Source organism: Diabrotica virgifera, chromosome 2 (genome assembly GCF_917563875.1).
Source record: "Diabrotica virgifera virgifera chromosome 2, PGI_DIABVI_V3a".
Lineage (NCBI taxonomy): Eukaryota > Metazoa > Arthropoda > Insecta > Coleoptera > Chrysomelidae > Diabrotica > Diabrotica virgifera.
This window is the reverse complement of record NC_065444.1, coordinates 179,613,913-179,638,139: the sequence shown is the minus strand read 5'-3', so window position 1 is coordinate 179,638,139 and position 24,227 is coordinate 179,613,913. Positions and strand designations below refer to the sequence as shown.

General features: G+C 33.5%; 1 protein-coding gene across 40 annotated transcripts in view; it reads left to right on the top strand.

The window, feature by feature from the left end:
- LOC114333727 (alaserpin) overlaps positions 1–24,227 on the top strand; it is a 305,048-nt gene that overhangs the window by 25,163 nt on the left and 255,658 nt on the right. For all 40 annotated transcript variants that reach the window (XM_028283678.2, XM_028283677.2, XM_028283695.2 and 37 more), the window contains exon 3: positions 8,079–8,217. In XM_028283678.2, the coding sequence (XP_028139479.1) occupies positions 8,079–8,217 (139 nt within the window). The remainder of the gene's footprint in view (positions 1–8,078; positions 8,218–24,227) is intronic.

Sequence of the window (24,227 nt, the reverse complement as noted above, 5' to 3'; positions counted from 1 at the left end):
CGTGTACATTTAAAGACGTGCATTCATTTTCAAAACGTTTAAAAGCGCGTCCGCGCGGTTTGACCGTAAGCGGAAACAGATTCCACTATGATCGCCGACTTCGATAATAATTTTTCCGACCACCATCCATTTTGTTTCCTTTGCGTTGATTATTAATAGGTCTGGATCCCACGTATGAAAAAAAAGTTGATATATAGCAAGCTGAAAATTTGTTAATGGCTTAAAGGTGTCCAGTTGGACAAACTTTGATATATAGGAACACTGCATCATAGGAAGTTTTAATTGTGGAACAGGTTAAAAATTTGGAACGGTCAGACCACGAAAACGTCACATGTATTTTGTCCGACAGAACTTTCAATTGATTATGTTACCCTTTCATTAAACTCTCATGCAAAAATCAGGCTGCTATTTATCACCAAATGGGAATTATAATGAGTGGAACACGTAGAATATGTCAAATGACAGGAATGATGACAGGTGATAATTAGCAGCCTGATTTTTGCATGAGAGTTTAATGAAAGTTTAACAAATCAATTGGAAGTTCTGTCGGACAAAATACATGTGACGTTTTCGTCGTCTGACCGTTCCAAATTTTTAACCTGTTCCACAATTAAAACATCCCCTGTTCCATTGTTCCCATATATCAACGTTTGTCCGACTAGACACCCTTAAGCTATTAACAAAATTTCAGTTTGCTATTAATCAACTTTTTTTTATACGCGGGATCCAGACCTATAAGCCCTTTGCAGTACAATAATTGTTTACAGCGTTCAAAAGGGCGTGAAGGTCTTCTAGTTAGAGTCTCTGCCATTATGACGGTGTCATCCGATATGCGTATCTGACGTTCTTAATAATTTTACCACCGATTTTAACACACTCGCGACGGTTATTCACGCTTTCGCCAAAATTGGTTCGGAGTAGGCACTGAACAATGTCGGTGACATAACACATCTCTGTCTGATACCACACTTAATATAAACTTTACCTGAAACTTCTTGATCCAACTTAAGACAAACGGTCTGATTTTAAAAAAGATTTTTGAGCATTTCAGTGTCGAACGTGTTCAGACCAACCAAGTCCAATCATTGAAATAGTAATATAAGTGGTACTCTATTAAATATGGTGCTCAAATATGGTACTCTATCTAAATGGCTTTTTCGAAATCTATAAAGCATAAGTAAATAGTTTTCCTAGTCTCGATGCTCTTTTGTAAGAGTATTCGTATGTAAAAAAAGAGCTTCCCGAGTACTCATACCGTGTAGGAAACCAAACTGTTTATCACTAGTTATTCCCTCACAAAGATTACATATGCGAGAATACAATATTTTCATAAAAATAATTTTGAGCGTGTGACTCATCTATCCATATACCATCTACCACGAATGGTAGATGGATATTGTACGGTATTCAAAAATTCTGAAACTAGTTGTTGTTGAGGTTATGTTATATCCTGGACAACAAAATTGAGGTTTTGAGTATATGTTTACCTATGATGGTTGTAGGTAACAGCCAGCTTTGCTGGAAAGATAGAGGCTGAATATTTTTATGCCCTATGATACATCAAATTCTGAATATTCTGTGTTTTTTTTACAATAATTCTATGTGTTACGTGATTATGTGCTTGGGAGCTTTCGTAATAATCAGTTTTTTGGGTAAAAAAAGTTGTGAATTGTGATTTTACGTATTGTATGTTGCAGATGGATAGTGTATGATAGACATTAATTTGTGTCACATTTTCTTAGCCTCTGTAATTGGTTTGTTCTTGTTGTTCACTTCTTCTTTATATATTGGCCACCAAATTCTGCCGAATTCTGCTGATGATTTGTTACATATTTTTCTTCATTTAGTAGAAAGACGGTTGCTTCTTTAATTTTTCTCTTTTTTATGTATGTTTCATTCACGATTATTACAATATTGCCATTTAGATCGTGAATCGTCGAGAAGAGCGGCGTAATGAGAAAAAGAAGATTTCCTTTTTATTTCTTTCCAATCTGGTTTCGTTATCCGAATAACAACTATTTTATTGTGTCCAATAGTGATGAGTGTTATTTAAAGTGTTTGGAGAACTTTTCACGCGAATAAAAGATGTACTTGAACATGCAAAGTTTCCGTTGTCTCATAAGAAACATTTATGTCATTTTCAAGAGTGTTTTTGTTCCGCGCGAGTGCTAATTAGTGAAAAAAACTCGAACTTTGTGTCAAAACATTCTTCGGTTTGGTGTAAGTGTTGACAACAGTATAAAGGTGGGAATCACCGCTCCAAAGTAACGTATTATTTCATTATTATTATTTAAATAAATATTGCAATTTTATAAATATAGAGATTACAAAAGCATTAAAAAGGCCGACGGGGGTTAATTTTCCGCAGGGTTGAACTGAAATTAACCCCTCTCGCGGTTTTTTTTACATCACATCAAGAAAGATAATAAAAATTAAAAAAATAAGAAAAGTAGAACAATATTTTATTATACCAAAAACTGTTAACTGTAAATAAGAGGTTAGTGTTTAGCTTCAAAATTATTGATAATAAAATATATTATTTAATAACGCATAAGAATATGCTTCAGATCTTAACGACTTTAAACCATGAGTCAAAATTATAATACTCAGTATGTACATTATCCACAACAGGACATTACTACAAATCCATCACTAAATTCACTAAACCAATGTGCAGGACCGTACGCGCAAATTCAATATGTACCAATTCAACAGTCCTTATATAATAACACAGCTCAGAGTATTCAAAACGTGCAACCGCATTTAGTTTCACAACCGATGCAGCCTTCTACTAGTGCAGCACAATATTATCCTGTAGTACCTGTTCAATCGCAATCCCAAGCTGAATCTGCACCAGATGATTGGAAACACGTACATAACAAAAAAAGAAATCGAATTGATAGCCCGGAAAAATATATTAGAGCAACAAAACAATCCAAAATAGATGATTACTGGTTAAACTCACCAATATCGACCTCCAACAAATTCTCTGTATTACAAAAAGAACAAAACGATGCAAATCAGGATACAGCTACAGAAGAACAAAACGATGCAAATCAGGATACAACTACAGAAGAAAACCAGAGCCAAAATACAAATACAACTACTAAAACGCCACCAATATTTGTCTACAGTGTTAAAAATATTACTCCGCTTACCAAACTACTACAAACGATTGCAAAAGATGCTTATGTATTAAAAACTCTCGCCAATGACCAAGTAAAAATAATGCCTCAAAATAATGAAGTCTACTCTGTCATAACAAAAGCACTAGAAGACAAAAATACTGAATTTCATACCTACCAACTCAAAGAAGATCGCTCATTCAGAGTTGTACTAAGAAATGTACATCCATCTACAGATATCAACGAAATTAAGGCGGAAATCCAAAGCGTAGGGCACGAAGTCATAAATATCAATAACATTCGTCAATCAGGTACTAAAAAGCCATTACCACTGTTCTACGTTGAACTAAAACAAGCCGAGAATAACAAAGATATATATGAGATCGATTCATTGTTGAACTATAAAGTAATTTTTGAACCTCCACATAAAAAGCGTGTAGTACCTCAGTGCATAAAATGCCAACGCTACGGCCACACCAAAAATTTTTGCTACCTTTCTCCAAGATGTGTTAAATGCGCGGGTAACCACAGATCTGATCAGTGCTCTTACAAAGAAAGAAACAACCAGGTGAAATGCGTGCTGTGTGAAGGAAATCACCCAGCAAACTATCGTGGGTGCTTAGTCCACAAAGAGCTGCAAAAAAGAGCATTTCCACAACTGAGAAGCAAACCAACAAGTCAGCCTGTCCAATCAAACCAACACTTAGTAGTCCCGAATGTAACCTATGCTCAGGTAGCAACCGCTGGTAATCAAATACCATCAAATACAGCTCCCAGTCTTCAACAATCCACTGACATGCTCGAACTTAAAAATATGATCAAACAATTGGTAGAACAAATGAGCACAATGTTAAACCTCTTAACCGCTATCATTGCTAAAAAACCCTAAGATGGAGGCGTTTCTAAAACTAGCTTCATGGAACGCCAATGGCTTATCACAACATACACAGGAAATCAAATACTTTCTACACCTTCATAAAATAGATATACTGCTAGTATCCGAAACTCACTTTACACAAAAAAGTTACCTTAAAATTCCAAACTATACTATATATACTACTAATTATCCAGATGGATCAGCACATGGAGGCTCTGCTATTATAGTTAGAAATACAATAAAACATCATAATGCTGGCGAGTACCAAACAAATCACATTCAAGCGACCAATATTGTGGTTGAAGACTGGGATGGACCACTTACAGTATCTGCGCTGTATTGCCCCCCACGACACTCTATCACAAACGAACAATTTAAAGATTATTTCAATTCACTTGGGAGCCGCTTCATAGCAGCAGGGGACTATAATGCCAAACATACCAGGTGGGGATCAAGACTAATCACTCCGAGAGGTAGAGTTCTCTTAAATATCATAGAGTCAAATAATATGGATTATTCATCAACCGGCGAACCAACATACTGGCCCTCGGACAGAAATAAAATCCCCGATTTGGTCGATTTTGCTGTAGTTAAGAACATCCCTAGGTCTAATATAAAAGCTACATCATGCTACGAATTATCTTCTAATCACTCGCCTATACTATTCACAGTTGGAACCCAGGTACTTATTAAAGAAATATCCCCCTCACTTTATAACAGACGCACACACTGGCCAAAATTCAGATCTATCCTGGAGAACAAGGTGTCTCTAGACATTCCACTAAAAATCAAAGAGGACATTTTTCTTGCTGTGGAACAACTAACTACAAATATCCAATCAGCTGCCTGGCAAGCAACACCAACAATACAAAATAAATGCATAATAAATGACTGCCCACAAGTTGTCAAAGAAAAAATTTTGCTAAAGAGAAGACTGAGGAAAAGATGGCAACAGACCAGAGATCCTGCTGATAAGCGTAGATTCAATAGTGCATAAAGGGAATTAAAAAAGCTCTTCGAAGATCTCAAAAACCAATCACTTCAGTACTACTTGGAAAATTTAGATTCCACTAAAGATACCGATTATTCGCTATGGAAAGCCACGAGAAAACTGAAACAACCCCAGAAACCGTCACCTCCAATTAGAAAATCGGACAGAGAATGGGCTCGTAGTGCACAAGAGAAAGCAAGTTGTTTTGCAGAGTATTTTTCCGAAGTATTTACTCCCAATCAAGTGAATTCACCTGTGGAAGTAGACGTATTCTCATTTCTTCAAAGTCCATATCAAATGAGTTTGCCTATTCCGAAATTTAAGTCGTCCGAAGTCATCTTGGCTATTAATAATTTAAACGATAAAAAATCTCCAGGGTACGATTTGATCAGTGGAAAAGTATTGAAAGAATTACCTATCAAATGCATAAAACTTATAACGTTTATATTCAATGCCATATTAAACTTAGGTTACTTTCCTGATCAATGGAAAGTGTCTCAGATAATAACCATTCTAAAACCGGGGAAACCTCAAGAAGAAACTACATCGTACAGGCCAATCAGCCTCTTGCCAATCACGTCTAAAGTTTTCGAAAAACTATTAGTAAAAAAACTCGAACCCTGGATCAAAAATCTAATTCCAGACCACCAGTTTGGATTTCGATCCCATCACTCAACAATCCAACAAGTTCACAGAGTGGTAAAACATATAAATGCTGATTTTGAGGCCAAAAGGTACTGTTCAGCGGCATTTCTTGACGTTAGGCAGGCATTTGACAAGGTATGGCATGAAGGCCTCCTATACAAGCTAAAAAAGACATTACCGCACAGCTTTTACATTCTTCTTGAGTCATATTTGTCAGGTAGGTGTTACTTTATTAAATACCAAGATGCAATTTCCAAACTCTATTCTATCAAAGCTGGCGTACCACAGGGTAGCGTGCTGGGACCTACCTTGTATCTCTTGTTTACCGCAGATATACCTCCACCTCTTCAGGAACCACTAGAGGAGAGACCACTTACAGAAGAAATGATGCTAGGAACATTTGCCGACGATACTGCAATCCTAGCCTCACACACAGACCCTATTTATGCCTCGCATATCCTTCAAGCGTATCTAGACAGAGTACAAATTTGGGTTTTGGAATGGAAAATTAAAGTGAATGAAGGAAAATCTATTCAAGTTACATTTACAACACGAAGAGGAACTTGTCCTCCTGTAACTTTAAACAATCACCAATTACCATCAGCCAACGAGGTAAAATATCTTGGTATTCATTTGGACAGAAGTCTCACATGGAGGAAACATATCTGGACCAAGAGAAAGCAACTAGGTCTCCAATTCAGAAATATGTATTGGTTAATGGGCCGTTCATCAAGACTATCTCTGGATAATAAATTGCTGCTCTATAAGGCAATACTTATGCCAATCTGGACATATGGGTTGGAACTATGGGGAACAGCCAGTCACTCCAACATCGAAATCATCCAACGCTTCCAATCAAAAACCCTCAGAACCATCACTAATGCACCTTGGTAAATCAACAATAGAATTATTCATCGAGACCTTAAAACTGATACGGTACAAGAAGTCATCACAAAACGTAGCGCTGCTTACATTGCCAAGTTGGAGGATCATGAAAACCAGTTTGCACTTAACCTCCTAGACAATTCCCAAGAACAGCGTAGGTTAAAGAGGTTCAAACCATTGGACTTACCATTTAGAGTAAACTTTTAAACTAATGAGTTAGTAGTTATGAAATGTAATTATTTTGTACAGAACTTTATAAAAATTGTACTTTGATTTTGCCAGTGGGTAAAATCTTTCTTGTCCTTAGTCAATGTAATTACTTTTGTTTATTGTTGACACTCAACAGATTGCAAAATAAATTTAAATAAAAAAAAAAAAAAAATTTCTTTTCTGGGTGTTGAAGGCCTTTCTGCATTTACTATGTACATTTAGAGAGGTTTTGGTTGGAGATCTCCACTTCCTTATTTTTTCCTCGTTACAAGTTTGATTCTTTCGGAATGAACTATTTTATTTTTATAAATGATTGTCCGGGTATTTCTATTCGCCTCTTAAGTTCTCTCGTCTGGTCATTAGTATTAGTGAACCAAACCCCTAGATATTTGTAGGACGTAACTCTTTCTGCCTGCATGTTATTGATGGTTACATTTACATTGGTGTATAGCTTCTTTGTTACAATCATAAATTTATTCTTTTTGATGTTCAGTTTTAGACCACACTTGTTGGTATGAGTGTTTATGTTTTCCATCAAATACTGGTTAGGTTATCTGTTACAATTAGCGTGTCATCAGCGTATCGTATATTGGTAATTAATTCTCCGTTAATGTTCATACCAATCAGGGGCGTCATTTTGCCCGGCATTTGCCCCCCCCTGGCCCTAAAAAATGACTGAAATTTACAAAAAATACATCAATATTCATCATAACATCATATATAATGTATTGTATATATAGTGCTTGCCCCCCCCCCAAACAAAATTTCAAATGACGCTCCTGATACCAATGTTTTGCACTAGGAGCGCTTCCTGGCATATTATTTCGCTATATATATTGAGTAGTAGTGAAGAAAGCCCACAACCCTGACGCACACCTCGACGAATCTCAATTTCTTCGGTTAACTCATTATTAACCTTGCTTTTTGCTGTTTGCCCCCAGTACAACTGGACATGATGTTTAGGTCGCGACTACCGATGTTTTTGTTTCTTAGGATTTCGTACAGTTTTTTGGTGTCTGACTTTATTGAAGGCCTTCTCAAAATCTATGAAACCTACATAGAGGTCTTGGTTTACATCTCTACATCTCTGCATTAACATACTCAAACCAAATAAAGCTTCCCATGTTCCCAGTCTACTTCTGAATCCAACCTGTGTGGCACTTTATGTCCTCTTAATACCTAAATATGTAATATATAAAGTAAAATTAACAAAATGGTTATAGTGTAGCAGTATTTTTAATAAAACATTATAAATATTATGTTAAAGTTCTCTAAATTATTATTTTTTTTTGTGATTATTAGTTTTTCTTATTACATATTTATTACAAAATTATTATTTTTTTAGTTGGGAATTACACAAATGTTCGAAGACAGTGCTGACCTTACCGGAATTGCCAAGGCTCCACTTAAAGTTGACTTTGTTTTACAAAAGGCTTTCATTGATGTCAACGAAGATGGTGTCGAAGCCGCAGCTGCTACAGCAGGTTCGTAAATATTTATTATTTTTGGTGGTAAAAGATTAGGGACATTGAATAGCACGTTTTTGGTAGAACTGGCAGTATATAACGCTTTAAGTTAAGTACTTATATTACTAGATGGTACTTAATAATATCTGCAGGACATACAGGGCAAAAGAAAGCCGACAAGAAGAAAAAAATAACATTATTTCAAGAAATGTACACTACGTAAATAATAATTTTATAATATATAAAAGTTTTAATTTTAAAATGTGCCTGATTTGTAAGGAAAATACAAGTTTTAGCAGTTACTTGGTGACTTGGTACTTGGTAAATAGATTTACCTAAACATAAAAAGTTATAAAATATCTTAAAAATAATAAAACAAAATAGTAAACTAAAATTAAACATTGCGATGTTGATCTAGTTTAGCCTTAATTAATATTGGTATTAAACTAACTAACTAATATTGGTAACCAAAATTCATTTTTGAAAATATCAGATGTCATTGTTCCCATAAAAACAACCAATAATTTAGTCATTCAGTTAAATTCCCTTTTTACTAATTTTACAGGGTGAGTCACCACTAACGGGACGGAAGATTACAGCTAAACGGTAAAAGATTTGAAAAAAATTTGAATTGAATAGTTTGTAAGTTGATAAAAGCTACATTTTAAAATTATTTTGAAATATACAGGGTGCCCCAATAAGTGGCGGCGTATCAAAGTTATATTTTTTCTTATGGAATACCCTGTATTTTATTGCATTTTTTAATTGTCCGCAAAAAATAAGGTATAGTTTCATAAGGCTTCCCTATACCTATGTACAGAGTGTTCTGAGTTATCTTGACTTTCCTTAAAATGTAAAGTTTTAAAAGAAGGCTTATTCTCAAGTTATTTAAGAAATTATAAAAACATTACTTTTACATCTAAATAGTTGCATATTGGTTGAATGTATTCCATGATTAATTATTATACATTTGTCTACAGGGTGTTCAAAATTTACAGTTTCATTATTGGAGTATTCAATGTGTCATATGATGCTTATTTTAAATGGAACACCATGTATTTTAATAAATAATTATACTAACCAAATTTACCTCTTTCGAATGGTATATGAATGTTCTATACCTAGGTGTCATAGTTTTTGTGTAATTTACAATTATTTAAATTCTTAATCTGTAAATCGATTTTAAAACAAAAGATTAATGTCATTGTATGGCATTGTCAGTTTATGACAGTACGGTCTGGTAATTATCAAAACTATAAACATCCGTGTATAATATTCAATTTTTTTTACTTAAAAATGGCTTTGGAAGAGCCAATTACATTCAAATTTAATGGTTCCTAAAAATGAATAATCACACTATATATGAAAGAGTAGACATGCTATTTTGCATTGGGGAATATTTTTTAAAAATTTCTCTTAGCTTAAAAAGTTTACGCTTAAAAGTATCATGATAGAGGACACCCAAAAAGGACGTTTTTGAGAAATTTCTCGATAGATTCCGTGCTGCTGGTAATTTTGCATAGGTAGGAAAAGTTAAATAAAAATAAACCATTTATTTTTGATGACGTCAACGAACTTGATGTCCTGCTTTCTGTTACGGAAAACTCAAATACTAGTACCTACGTGAAAAATGTCGAGTCAATTGGAGATCAGTCTAACAAGTGTAGGTAGAATACATAAAAAAACCACTATCATCCGTATAAAACTCAACTACACCAGCATTAGACAGAACAGGAACGTTTAACTTTTCCTTTATAGACTTTAGAATTTAGAGAAGATCCTGATTTTTTAAAAGAATATATTGTGTACAGACGAATCTACCTACTTTTAATAATAATCGTCTAGTTAATAGACATAGCTTTCATTTTATTATGATACAGTAAACAAACATTTTAATGTTGATCGCCAACACCGATGAAGTGTTAATGTTTGACGACATATTTTTTTGACGAAAATCTGAATGGAGCAACTTCTTTAAATTTCTTAAAACAAGTTTTTTGAATCCTTCTTAAAACCTTCCACTTAGCGTGCGAACAAAGATGTGGCTCCAAGTGGACGGAGCTTCTGCTTATTTTTGACGTGATGTTAAGAACAACCTCAACATAAAATTTAGAAATAAATGGATAGATTGATTCGGTCCATATATTTGGCCACCTAGGCCACCAGGATTGACCAAGATGAATTTTTTTAAATAAGGTTATATTAAAAATATTGTAAATGCTGCACTTCCTAACCCAGAAACCTGTGTTTAGTACAATCTTTGATTAATATACATGGTGTTCTAATAAAATACCCATCATATTATGCTACATTGAATAATCTAATAATGAAACTGTAAATTTTGAACACCCTGTAAATAAATGTGTAATAATCAATCATGGAATGCATTAATTATAAGATAATTACCAGACCGTATTGTCATGAAATGACAATGTCATACAATGACATTTTTTTTTTTTTTTTTTTTTTTTTTGGAGGTCGTCTGACATATGTCTCCGATGGCACTGCAGCCTTATGGGCTTATTGTGCCAACCATCCTACCTTTTTTGTCACCCAATCCACAAGCTTGGTTCCACGTACCAAATTGTACATCCCTAGCATGGGTTGGGTGGCATATTCTGCTGGACTTAATTTTGGTTGTCCATAAATAGCCTGCCTTTTGTGATCCAAAGCCTCACACTCGTACAGTACATGATGTGCTGTTTCAGTTCCCCTATTGCACAGTCTGCAGTTAAGGTTCCCTTCGTACAGCCCAATTCTATTCAGGTGTCCTTTTAGGGCACAGTGACCCGTGAGAAGACCTGTAATTATGCGGAGCTGACTCCTATGTAATTTTATTAGTTCCTCAGCTCTCCGTTTTGAGGGTTCCCTTATTAAGGGCCTCCCGTGTCGCTGACCAGGTACGTTCCCCCAGTATTCTTTGTGTTTGTTTTTGACCCATTCCCTGACTTGTCCCCTAATTATTGTTTTAGGTACTCCTAGAGCAGGTTCTGGGCCAAAATATAAAGTTGATGAACCGTTCCTTGCCAGCTCATCTGCTTTCTCATTACCGTCTATCCCGGTGTGTCCTGGCACCCAGAATAGAGTTACACTATTTCTTTCGGCCAGTTCTTCCAGTTCTTGCCGGCATTCCCATACCAGCCTTGACGTCACTTTCGGGCTCATTAGTGCCTTCAGTGATTCAGACCGTATTGTCATGAAATGACAATGTCATACAATGACATTAATTAACTTCATCTTTTGTTTTAAAATCGATTTACAGAGTAAGAATTTAAATAATTGTAAATTACGCAAAAACTATGAGACCTAGGTATAGGACATTCATATTCCATTCGAAAGAGGCAAATTTGTTAAGTATAATTATTTATTAATATACATGGTGTTCCATTTAAAATACGCATCATATGACGCAATGAATACCCCACTAATGAAAATATAAATTTTGAACACCCTGTTGATAAATGTGTAATAATTAATCATGGAATACATTTAACTAATATCCAACTATTTAGATGTAAAAGTAATGTTTTTATAATTTCTTAAATAACTTGAGAATAAGCCTTCTTTTAAAACTTTACATTTTAAGAAAAGTCAACATAACTCAGAACACTCTGTACATAGGTATAGGGAAGCCTTATAAAACTATACCTTATTTTTTGCGGACAATTAAAAAGTGCAAAAAACACAGGCTGTTCCATAAGAAAAAATATAACTTTGATACGGCGCCACTTATTGGGACACCCTGTATATTTCAAAATAATTTTAAAATGTAGCTTTTATCAACTTACAAACTATTCAATTTAAATTTTTTTCGAATCTTTTACCATTTCGCTGTAATATTCCGTCCCGTTAGTGGTGACTCACCCTGTGTATTAATTTTAAACAAAAATGCAAACTGATACAGCGTTATAATATCTTCAACTAATTTAAAAATACTACCATAAAGCAGATAGTGAATGTTGTTTTTTAGGAAGCATAATATTTTTAAACAAAACTATGTATCTAAAATATGTGTATCCTTTAACTACACAGTTAAATAATACACATATTTAAGATACATAACTTTGTTTATACAACATATTATGTTGTATACCTTCAAACATTGATAACCTCTTTGAATGTTATTTCTTCTACAGTAATTTTTGTATAAAATATCCTGTGATAAACTTTCCATTTATTACAAAAATTTATATGTATTGATAGTAGATTTCGATTATCAAATCGTTTTCATATTATAATGTATTAGTAGAGGAAAAATCACTGGCTGTGTCTAATTCTTTTAGACCAGGACAGATCTGTTTTGAGGTGGATGTGAGAGGTGGCATTCGGATTTTTGCAGAAAAAGTTAGGTGACAACTTCAATAATTATACTTGACTTATGCTCCTTCTCAAATATGCCCGGACGTTAATAAAAAAATTTAAAAATTTCGAAAAATATCGATTTTTTTCTAATTTCATTGCATTTATCTTTAAAACGATTCATTTTGGAACAAAGTCGTAGGGAAAGAAAATAAAGATAATTGAATTTTTTGTAATATACGACTGGTTTAAAATGTCTCAAGTTATTATCCTTTCTGCGAAATAGCAATAAATAGAAAATAAGGGGGCAAAAAAGACTGTTTTTATTCAATGTTTTTCAACCACTTTGGTGGCAATTAGAACCGTCATAATTTACTTAAAAAATTCTTACAGCATACTTAAACCGTCCAAAATTTCATTAAAATCGACCTAATAGATTTTGCATATTAATTTTGCAATCTAAATTTTTTTTAAAAAGTTCAAATATTTTAAAAACTTTCTGAACAAAAAGTAGACCATTTAGAAATTTGCTGTTTTTTTTTACATATAAAGAGGTTTTCTACCTATTTAATACACTTTAAAGAATTAAAATCGGATTATTTAAGCGCCCTCAGCACTGTTTTAAAGTTATAAACAATATTTTGGCTTATAAACAAATACAGTGAGGACGTTTGAGTTGGAATAAATTCATTTTCTTGAGAATGGAAGACTCTGGAGATAAATCCCGAAACAGATCGATTTTTATTTTTAAATTATAATTTTTTGGCATAAATATCATACCCGTGACCTCATCCATCTGGGTGTGATGGCGTAATCTAAATATTGTAACTAATGTAATTAAAAAAATGTTTTTAATTCAAACCCTGTATAAATAGTTATGTTAATGTTTATATTAGTGAATACAAAATTGGATAGCCTTTCGATTGAGCTATCACACGGCACCTATTCTCATTTAAAAAAATCATCGATTGCGTCATCACTCCCAGATGGATGACGTCACTAGTATGATTTATATACCAAAAAATTAGAATTTAAAAATAAAAATCGACCTGTTTCGGGATTTATCTCCAGAGACGCCTATTCTCGAGAAAATGATTTTATGCTAACTCAAACGTTCTCACTGTATTTGTTTATAAGCCAAAACATTGTTTATAACTTTAAAACAGTGCTGAGGCCGCTTAAATAATCCGATTTTAATTCTGTGAAGTGTATTTGATAGGTAGAAAACTTCTTTATATTTAAAAAAATTAGAAAACTTCTAAAAGGTCTACTTTTTCCTCAGAAAGTTTTTAAAAAATTTAAACTTTTAAAAAAAATTAGATTGCAAAATTATTCTGCAAAATCTATCAAGTCGATTTTAATGAAATTTATTGAACGATTTAAGTATGTTGTAAGAATTTTCGAAGCGTATTACGAAAGTCCTAAGTGCAACCAAAATGGTTGAAAAACATTGAATAAAAATAGGCTTATTTTGCGCCCTCATTTTGTATTTATTGCTATTTTGCAGAAAGCGTAATAATTAAGACATTTTTAACCAGTCATTTATCATACAAAATTCAATTATCTTTATCTTATTTTCCTACGACTTTGTTCCAAAATAAATCGTTTTAAAGTTATAAGCAAAGAAAGTAGAAAAAAATCGATGTTTTCCGAAATTTTCAAATACTTTAATTTTTTTATTGATGTTAGGGGCATATTTGAGAAAGGGCATAAGTCAATTATTATTAAAATAAAAATGTATACCATGTGTACCAATAAGTTTTCAATTTAAAAATCTTTTAGTAATATTTTTAATATTTTCAATTTTAATAATTTACTATTAGGATTGAAAACTACTTCGTCAATTATTATTGTTGAAGTTGTTACCTACCTTTACCTGCAAAAATCCAAATGCCACCTCGCACATAAAAAAATAGACCTCTTTTCACAGATCCGCTCTGGTCTATATCTAAATAATCAAAAATGATCTACAAACTTATCTACGTCTACAGGAATTTCTGGTAAAAGCGATACCAAATCTTAACTTCTTTAGTCAAAAGCTCTATATTTAAAAATTAATTTTGAAATTTTCTATAGAATCTTATTCTACTTTACAAATCATCATCAACGGCGCTACAGCTCTTCGATGTCTTTGCTGTGTTCACTCTTGCCTTCTATTCTTGTCAGTTCTGAGACATGGTTTCCCGTTGTTTCACTTACATTTTCTCCAGGTCTCCTCTGACTGAATTTTTACACCTTTTTGTAGACTGTCGTATAGATCTTTTCCCACCTGGTCTTTTCCAAAACACATTGTTTCTATAACGGTTGTCGATACTGCGTATGTCATCACATGCACTACCCATCTCAGTGTATTGGTCTTATATATCTCACCAGGTTTTCCTCTCCAAAGTTCAAGTGCCATATATTACTCAAAGGATTTTACGTCCACACATTGATGTTATTATACACTGAGCTCCAAAATGAACGCATAATTTAAAAATTCTTATTTTGAGTTGTAATGAAAACAATTTTGTTTGTTTTTTTCTGCTTTATGGTTGTTTTAGAACATCTTAAATAATTTTTTTTTACCAAAAATGTATTGAAATTAACAATATAACATGATAAATCTAAACATCTAAACAAACAACTGATCTAAACAAACTAACATTATAAATTAATGACGAAATTTAAATTTTTAAAGTTGAAGATAATATTAGTACCGAGTACTAGTATCGAGTATTGCCTCCTCTGGCATAGTGCTTGACAACGATCTCTACACTGAGAATCTTCTTCTTCTTCTTTTGCCCTTTAATTCGTCCAATTCTGAACATAGGCTTCCCCCAGTTTCCTCCATTCGCTTCTGTTTAGTGCTTTCTGTTTCCAGTGCGTTCCTCCTATCTTTTTAATGTCGTCTCCCCATCTCATCTGGGGTCGTCCTCTTGCTCTCTTTCCTGTCCATGGTCTCCATTGTTGTATCGTGCTATTCCACCTATTGTCCGTTTGTCTAGCGTTATGACCTGCGAAGCTCCATTTTAGCCTGGTTATATGTTGACCTGCGTCTTTGACTTTTGTTCTATTTCTGACCCAGTTGTTTTGCTTTTTGTCTGTCAATTTTACTCCTAACATTGCTCTCTCCATGGCTCTTTGTGTCTTTATTATTTTATCCATGTTTGCCTTGGTCAAGGTCCATGTTTGGCATGCGTATGTGAGAATTGGGAGTATGCACTGGTCAAACACTCTTGTTTTTAAGTATTGTTGTATTTTTTTATTCTTTAGGACCCATTTTAATTTTCCAAATCCTGCCCAGGCTAATCTGACCCTTCTTTTTACCTCCGCTGTTTGGTTTTCCTTATTTATTTTTATAATCTGTCCCAAATATATATAATCATTAACCGCTTCTATTGTGGTGTCGTTTAGTATTACGTTTCTATTGTCTTGTGTGTTTGTCATTGTTTTTGTTTTGGCAAAATTCATTTTTAGTCCTATTTGTTCGGATTCATTTGCTAGTTCGGTTAGCATGGTTTGTAGTTCTTCAAAATTTTATGCTATGACTACTACATTGTCTGCATATCTTAGGTGGTTTAGTTTCTTTCCATTTATGTTTATTCCCATGTTTGTCCATTCCATTGTTTTGAAAACATCTTCCAGTGCTAATGTAAATAGTTTAGGAGAAATAACATCTCCCTGAGAATAACCGCTCTGATTTCTTCTTGATCAATTTGATCCCAAATTTCAACCGACCGCAAAAACAGTTCATCTAATGTGTTCGGTGCATTAGTTAGTTGTCGTAGTCGTCTGCCTATGAGTTCCCAAACATGTTCTATTGGGTTGAGGTCAGGACTTCTCGCAGGCCAATCCATGGCAGGAATTCCAACCTCCTGACGATACCGCTGCACAATCCTTGCCGTGTGTGGCCTGGCATTATCTTGCATAAAAATGAAATAATCCCCAACAAATGGTGCAAGTGGCACGTCATGCTGTTCTAAAATGTCTGGTATATACCTCTGCGATGTAATCCGCCCGCGATCTATTCTAATTCCGTACGAGCCTCTATATTAATCCCAACCCACACCATTACCGAGCCGCTGCCATACTGTACAGTCCCTACGGTGTTACACTATGGGTAGCGTTCCCCAGGCCTTCTATACACTCGGTTTCTCCTGTCATCAGAAAAAAGACAGTACCTGGATTCATCGATAAACAATATATTCTTCCCCAATCGTCATTACTCCAATCAACATGTTCACGAACAAAATGCAATATTTGCCTTCTATGGTCTCTGGTCAATAATGCGCCAATTGGTGCCCTCCCAGGGCGTAGGTAGTTTTCGGCAAGTCTTCTTCTAATCGTATTTTGGCTGATTCTAAAGTTATAATGATCCAAAAATTCATTTTGTAGAGAAGTACTGGTAACAAACCTTTGTCTCAGTGTACGAAGTGTCAAAAACCGGTCTTGATTAGGAGTTGTAACCCTTCTACGGCCTTGACCGGTTCCTCTCGAGTTACTTCCAGTAACAGAAAAACGTGTTAATACTCTTGAAATGATTGACTGGGTGACGTTAAAACGTTCAGCGAGTTCTACTTGAGTGTATCATCCTTTTTCGCGAAGAGTAACGATTCTAATATAGTCACTTTCTGACAAATTCCGATTTTCTGGCTGCTGGTGGTTCATTTCAAAGAAAAAATCACTTAATAAACTTGAAAAACCCCTTTAAACGTTCAGCACAACGTATTCCAACCAAACTAAATTCGAAATAAAATGAAGCACAACTAGCACGTTTATAATTTTTTTACAAAAAATGGTAAAAACATCAGCGTTTTTTTACCGTTCTTTCGACAAATTTTACAATATACCGGGGGTAAAAATAAAATATTATCACAAAAATCGAAATATTAAAATTATTTGATTTACCAGGGTTTTTAAAATTATGCGCTAATTTTGGGGCGCAGTGTATTTTGCCTTCTTCGAAATCGTTCTTGTTTTTAAACGTATATTTTAAAAACAAAAAAATATGTTTCGTTTTTTCTTCATTTACATTTGGACTGATATTTTTAATGCAGGCTCTTCGAAGCCCGAGAAAAATCCCTTACTTCTAATGTTGATTGTGATCATTATCGGCAAAGGCGAGAACGATCTTTGCTCTTTGACCAGCTATGTCTGGTTTGAATGTTGAATAAATTTCTCCCATGACGTATTCTAATGCCAGGTTAAGATTCTGCTGTAAATATATTTAAAAATTTTAGTTTTGACCGTGTTTATCTCTCTAACCTATCACTGGAATGTGCTTTACAATTAGTTTTAGAATGGTTTTAGTTTTGTTAGAATCGGCGTTCTGAGTAAGCCGTAATTACCAGTTTATTATCTGTTGTTTCCGGTGGTGTACAAAATACTCCACGATTATAGTAATCTAAGTACATCTTTCAATTGTTTTTTAGTCATTATGGCACAAAATATATTATTCTTCATAAACAATACTTTTTCTCATGTAAAAAATCACATTTCAAATATTTTTATATTAGTAATTTTATTTTTCAAAGGATCAGGTTCCAGTTAGAAATCCCAATTGACTTACTAAGAAGGAATTCCAAGCATTCGCTGATGCCGAATAAAGTTTATAACAAACAACTAAGTGTATTAAAAAAAAACCGCTGTTTTTAAGTGGTGTATAAAGTACGCCACGCGTGTACTTATGTCATAACTTGATGCGCGGGTAGTTAAAGTTTAAACAATATTGCGTACAGCGGATCTGCCTGTATTAGTCCAGAATTTACGCAGAATGCATTTGATCTTCCCGTCCTATTCTATCTTATACATACAAGGGAGCTACTTACTGAGTCTTTTAGGTATGTCCAGTTCAGTCATTGATTATATTTTACACATATTATACAAAAACACTTCAAATAGAATATTCACTCAATCACTAAAATATTGAAAATTCTAAAGAATTAAAATCGTGCTATTCAGTGTGCTTAACAAATATTGGAGGAAAGCTAAATATTCAAATTTGGGAGCAATTGCAGAATTTACTCGACATAAATTTTTATTGATCTAAAATATTATCAAATCTACACATTTTCTAATTTGTCTAAAAATTTTTATAAATTTAATTGGTAAACTATTTCAATATTCTTTTAAATTTTTAATTTTTTTTATAGTTAAACATGGGTCGTATTAGATTTGTAATAGTTGTTGATTCATATTTTTTTATATTTTATTTGAATATAACTTCCATTTTCTACATATTGCCTCTTAAATGTATAAAGCTATTAACAGATATTACCAACATTTTAAATCATCACTGACTCATAAAAACTCAAGATGTACACATCACAAAATATAACAACTAAATAATTTTTCCATGTTTATAGTTTTACTCATAGAATTCATGTTTCAGTTCAATATATATAATGGATTTCTACGGCTGTCGCCGCCTCTCCATACCCAGCTTCCAATTTTTTCTAGCGTAACACATATATTCATCTAATTGCCTCGAATCCATTGCCTCCTGGATATTGTCCCTCCAGCTTCTCCGTGGTCGTCCCCTTTTTCGTCTCTCCTGTGGAACCCGCTATAATATTTTTCTCGGTCAGTGAGTCCTATTCATTATTTTAACGTGACCGAACTATGTCAGCTGTCTCTTTTCAATATCGGCTATTATAGTATTTTCCACCTTCATATGTTCTCTAATTGTTTCATTTCTTATAGGTTCTAATCTCGAAACCTGACAACTTCTCCTCAAAAAGTCCATTTTTGGACTAAGTAGCTTCTTTTTATTTCTTGCACTTATGTCACAAACTGCTGCACCGTAGATTGTAGCGCTCTTCATTATACTTTCATATATTCTTCTCTTTGTTTCTTTCCTGATATCTTTGTCCCATAAAATTGAATTGAGGGATCTAGTGATGCTTCTACCTTTATTGATCCTGTGTTGTATTTAATCTTCACTATTTCCTAGTTTGTTAAATATAGCTCCCAAATATTTGCATTGTTTCACACCAACAATATGTCCTTGTTCCACTGGTAGGTTTTCAATGTCTTCATTTCCCACTATGAAGTATTCTGACTTGTCCATATTTTTTACTAATCCTGTCTGTTGGTAATGTTCATTTAGCTTCCGTATCATATAACTTAAGTCATCGTGATCTTGAGCTATAACTACTTGGTCGTCCGCAAAGTATAATGTAAATAGGGAGTCGTCTCCCACTTTAAGTCCCATCGGTTTTACTGCTTTTGTCCACCTCTGTAAGGATTGGTCAAGGTATATTTTAAAGAGAGTGGGAGATAGACAACATCCTTGTCGGAGGTTTTTTGAAGTATTAAATGCCTCAGTGAAATTTTTGCCGTTTTTGATTCAGGTGTTAGTGGTCTCATATAACATTTTAGTTGCTTGTATGAGTTTTCCATCGATAAGGATGTCTGTCATTGACTTCCATAGTTCTATTATGGGGACACTATCATAGGATTTTTTTAGGTCGATAAGAGCGAAGTGGGTTTCCTGATTTCTCTGTATTCTTTTTTCAAGTGCTATTTTTAAAGTGAAGAGAGTGTCTACCGTTGAACGTCCCGCACGAAAACCAGCTTGTTCTTCAGCTTGCTTTTCTTGAATTCTTTGTTCTATTTCATTTATTGATATCCTGGAGTATTATCTTCCAAAGGTGCTGATGACTGCGATTCCCCTATAGTTTTTGGGGTTATTTTTAGGTCCCTTCTTATGTATGGGAGTAATATGTGATGTTATCCATTCATCTGGTATTTTTTCTCCATTTAGACATCTTTCGAAAAGTTTTTAAAGCATATCCCATAGTTTCGTTGGTCCATATTTTATTAATTCAGGATTAATTCCTCCAGCCCCGGGTGCTTTCCGGGATTTCATAGTTTTAATAGATTCTTCCACTTTGCTTTTATCTAGTTCTATTTCGTGTTCTCTCTGTATATCATTCTCTTTTTCTTATATTCTTGTTATGTATTGTGGTCGTTTTTCTACTAATAATTCCTTAAAATGTTGTTCCCACTCGGCATCAGATATACTCTTAATTGTGTGCCCACTTTTTTTGTGATGTTCTGACATTCTTTATCATCTTCCATGCCTCTGAACTCCTAGTTCCTCTTAATTGTTGATCTATGTGTTTACATTTTTTAACACAGGTTGCGTTTTTTTTAATCACTTCTCTTTTTACTTCTCTATTTAGGTCCCTGTATTGTTGTTGAATCTCCATGTTGTCACGATTTTGTACACGTTGTAGGTGAAGTTCAATACATTAATATATTTGTAGGAGGTCAAACGTTATTTACAAATTATGTACGTTTTAGATTAGTTTCAATCTCAGTAGACTCAGAGATTCACAGATTTTAATTAATAGATACTAATACTGTTTTTTTCTACTTCAGCTTTTCTCTTTTCGAGTATCGCTGTTCCTTACTCTTATTTGCCACTCTCTTGTGCCTATCGTGTCTTCTCCACTTAACTACTTATCTCTCAAATGCTCTACCACACAGTGCTTCCATCTTGTCCTCCATTTTTCTCTACCTCTCTATCCATAAACTTTTAACAGTTCTCTCCTTTGACCCGCATAGTTTTCGTTTCTCTCTGACGATGACGTGACTAATCCATTTCAGCCTCTATCTTTGAACTTTGAATCTTTCTTGAGAATGTGGTTACCTCGCTTCTTTCTCTAACCTAGTTGCTTCTGATTCTATCCCTTCCAGTCTTACCCAACATCCACAATAACGTTTTCATTTCAGATACCTTCATCGTCTTTTTCTTATTCTTTTTTTACAGACCACATTGCACCGCCGTACACTAACGCAGGTCCCATGACACTGTTTTATATCTTTTCTTTCGGCCTTCCCCGATTTTTCGACCCCAGAGTAACCCGGTCAATCTCTTTCAGTTAAATCAACCAACCTGTACCATTTCCCGAGCTAGTGTCGCATTTTCCATTACCTGAGAGCCAGGGTATTTAAATTGTTCTACTCGTCCTAGTTTTTATCCAAGCAATTCGATGTCTCCAATCATTCCTTCTCCTTCCAACCACATATACGTGTACCCCGTTTTCGACCTGCTAAACTTAAGCCCCCCCCCCTCTTCAATAGCTCGTCCCCAACCTTAAGGCTCATATCCATTACGTTAATGCTCCGTGCTTCGTGTAACTGTAGACCATGGCGCATCTGTAAAAATATTAGTACATTTGGACGTTCAGAGGCGACTCAAATGTTTTTGCAGAAATTGCTTGAAAATAACTCAAATAATAATATTTGAGTTATCCTCCCTCTCAAAAAGGTCCGGAACATTGTTTAAAGAATCAAAATGTCAAAAAATGAAGGAAAAATTCAATTTCTTTCTTCGTTTTTTGATTATAACTTTAAAAGTATTCATTTCCGAGAAAAGTTGTACTGACATAAAAGTTGTGTAATTAAGTTTCCTATAATACAGAATGGGTTAAAAATTTAAAAAATAGTCACCCTTGTTGCAAAATAGCAATAATTGTAAAATAACCATACAAAAACAAGTATTCGCATTTTACGTTTTTCAACCATTTGTGCTACACTTAGGACCTTCATATTTCACCCAGAAAAACTTTGTGATATAGTAAAATAATACTGTAAATTCCATTAAGATCGGTTTAACAGATTTTGCAAAATAAGTTTTGCAATCCAGCTTTCGCAAAAAAAAAATTTTTCAAAATGTTACAGGACTGAAAATGTGAAAATAAAGCAGATATCAAGTTCATTTTTTTTGCGTATAGAAGTGTACTGTACCTTTCATTTGCAATTTGTAAAATTAAAATCGATTAACTACCACGGCGTCAGGAATTTTTTTAAATAAACATTAATTGTTGGTGCTACGCGCAGGACAGCGGAGAGTTTGCTCTGATTGGGCATTCCAATGGCCTTTGATAATGATTGATACATTTTAATTTTTATTACATTTCGATACAAATAAATAAATTTGTTTATTGCACAATAAAAACACATACTCTATCCTTTGAAATAACACTTTTTTTATCAAAAACTTTCTTTGTTCATATATTTTAACTTAGAGAATAAAAGTTTATTATTTTTAAACATTTGCAATTGTTTAAACAATATATCACAAACAATAATAAAATTAGTTTAATTTTTTTTGAATTAAAATATTAAAATATAACAAAATATAGAGTAAAAAAATAATATATTAGATAAAGATTGGAAGAAATTTTGGTGACAATCAACTTGTGTGAATCGAACACCGCTGTCCTGCGCGTAGCACCAAAAATTAATGTTTATTTAAAAAATTTCCTGATGCCGTGGTAATTAATCGATTTTAATTTTGCAAATTGCAAATAAAAGATACAGTGCACCTCGATAAGCAAAAAAAAATCAACTTGCTATCTGCTTTATTTTCAGTCCTGCAACATTTTAAAGAAATGATTTTTTTGGCGAGAGCTGGATTGCAAAATTTATTTTGCACAATGTATTAAACCGATCTTAATTAAATTTACAGTGTTGTTTTACTGTATCATAAAGTTTTTCTGGGAAAAATATGAAAGTCCTAAGTGTAGCATAAATGCTTGAAAAACGTAATATGCGAATACTTGTTTTTGTATGGGTTTTTTCGCAATTATTGCTATTTTGCAACAAGGGTGACTATTTTTTAAATTTTTAACTAAATCTATATTATATCAAATTTAATTACGCAACTTTTATGTTAGTACAACTTTTCTTAGAAATGAACAGTTTTAAAGTTATAGTCAAAAAACCAATAAAAAAATCGAATTTTTTCTTCATATTTTAACATTTTGATTATTTAAACAATGTTCCGGACAATTTTATTATTTGAGTTATTTTCAAGCAATTTCTGCGAAAAAATTTGAGTCACCTCTCAACGTCCATCTCAAAACAGATGCATGCCTTATTCATTGAAACCTTCAACCAAGGAGCTACCTCACTTACCTTATCTGTCAGTAATATCCGTAATAGGACTAGCCAGGTATATAGACCCAGCGAAGAACATTTATGTCAACCTACCGTCACTGGAAAACTTTCGGTCGGTCCGACACAAGCTTTATTTTTTTGTACCCTCCCCCAAATACGAGCCTTACTTACTACAAACTTAATACTAATTTTACATAAATACATATTTTTTACTTTTCTCTATTTATATTGCACGCTCTTTTTAAAATGCGTGAAAACAGTAGTTTCAAAATAATATTAGTGTTTTGTGAGTTTTAAAATTTTTGTTGTAATCTAGAAAATATGCTAAAACTGCTAAAAGTAAAAATTGGTAGTACCTGTTAATATATATTTCCTCCACATACGGAAAATATTGGTTCTAATTCCTCTAATTACATAGCAATAATTTAAGGAAATAACATAATACAGTACTCGAACCAAAATTTTCCTGTGTTTTCAAAATAGTATTTATCAATATTCTAATGAAATACATATTAGAATTATGATAATACTTCCAAATTTACTTAAATTCACCAAATGCTAGGCTTCAACATATTCTTAAGCACGATGCAAAGTTTCCAAACTAGGATAGACTTTGTACTTAATTCTAGCAAATGTTGCAACTGTAGCAAATATACATTTTCAAAAGGTAAAAAAAGAAAAACTCAATTGGTTTTATTCTAATCCGGTCGACCAATTTCGGCATCTACAAGTTCAGACAACAGGTACAAAATAAAAGTCTGTTTTGTTTTACCAAAAAATGTATTCGCTAAAAAGAGAGAAAAACTGCTACACTTGTTATAGATTGTTAAAATGAT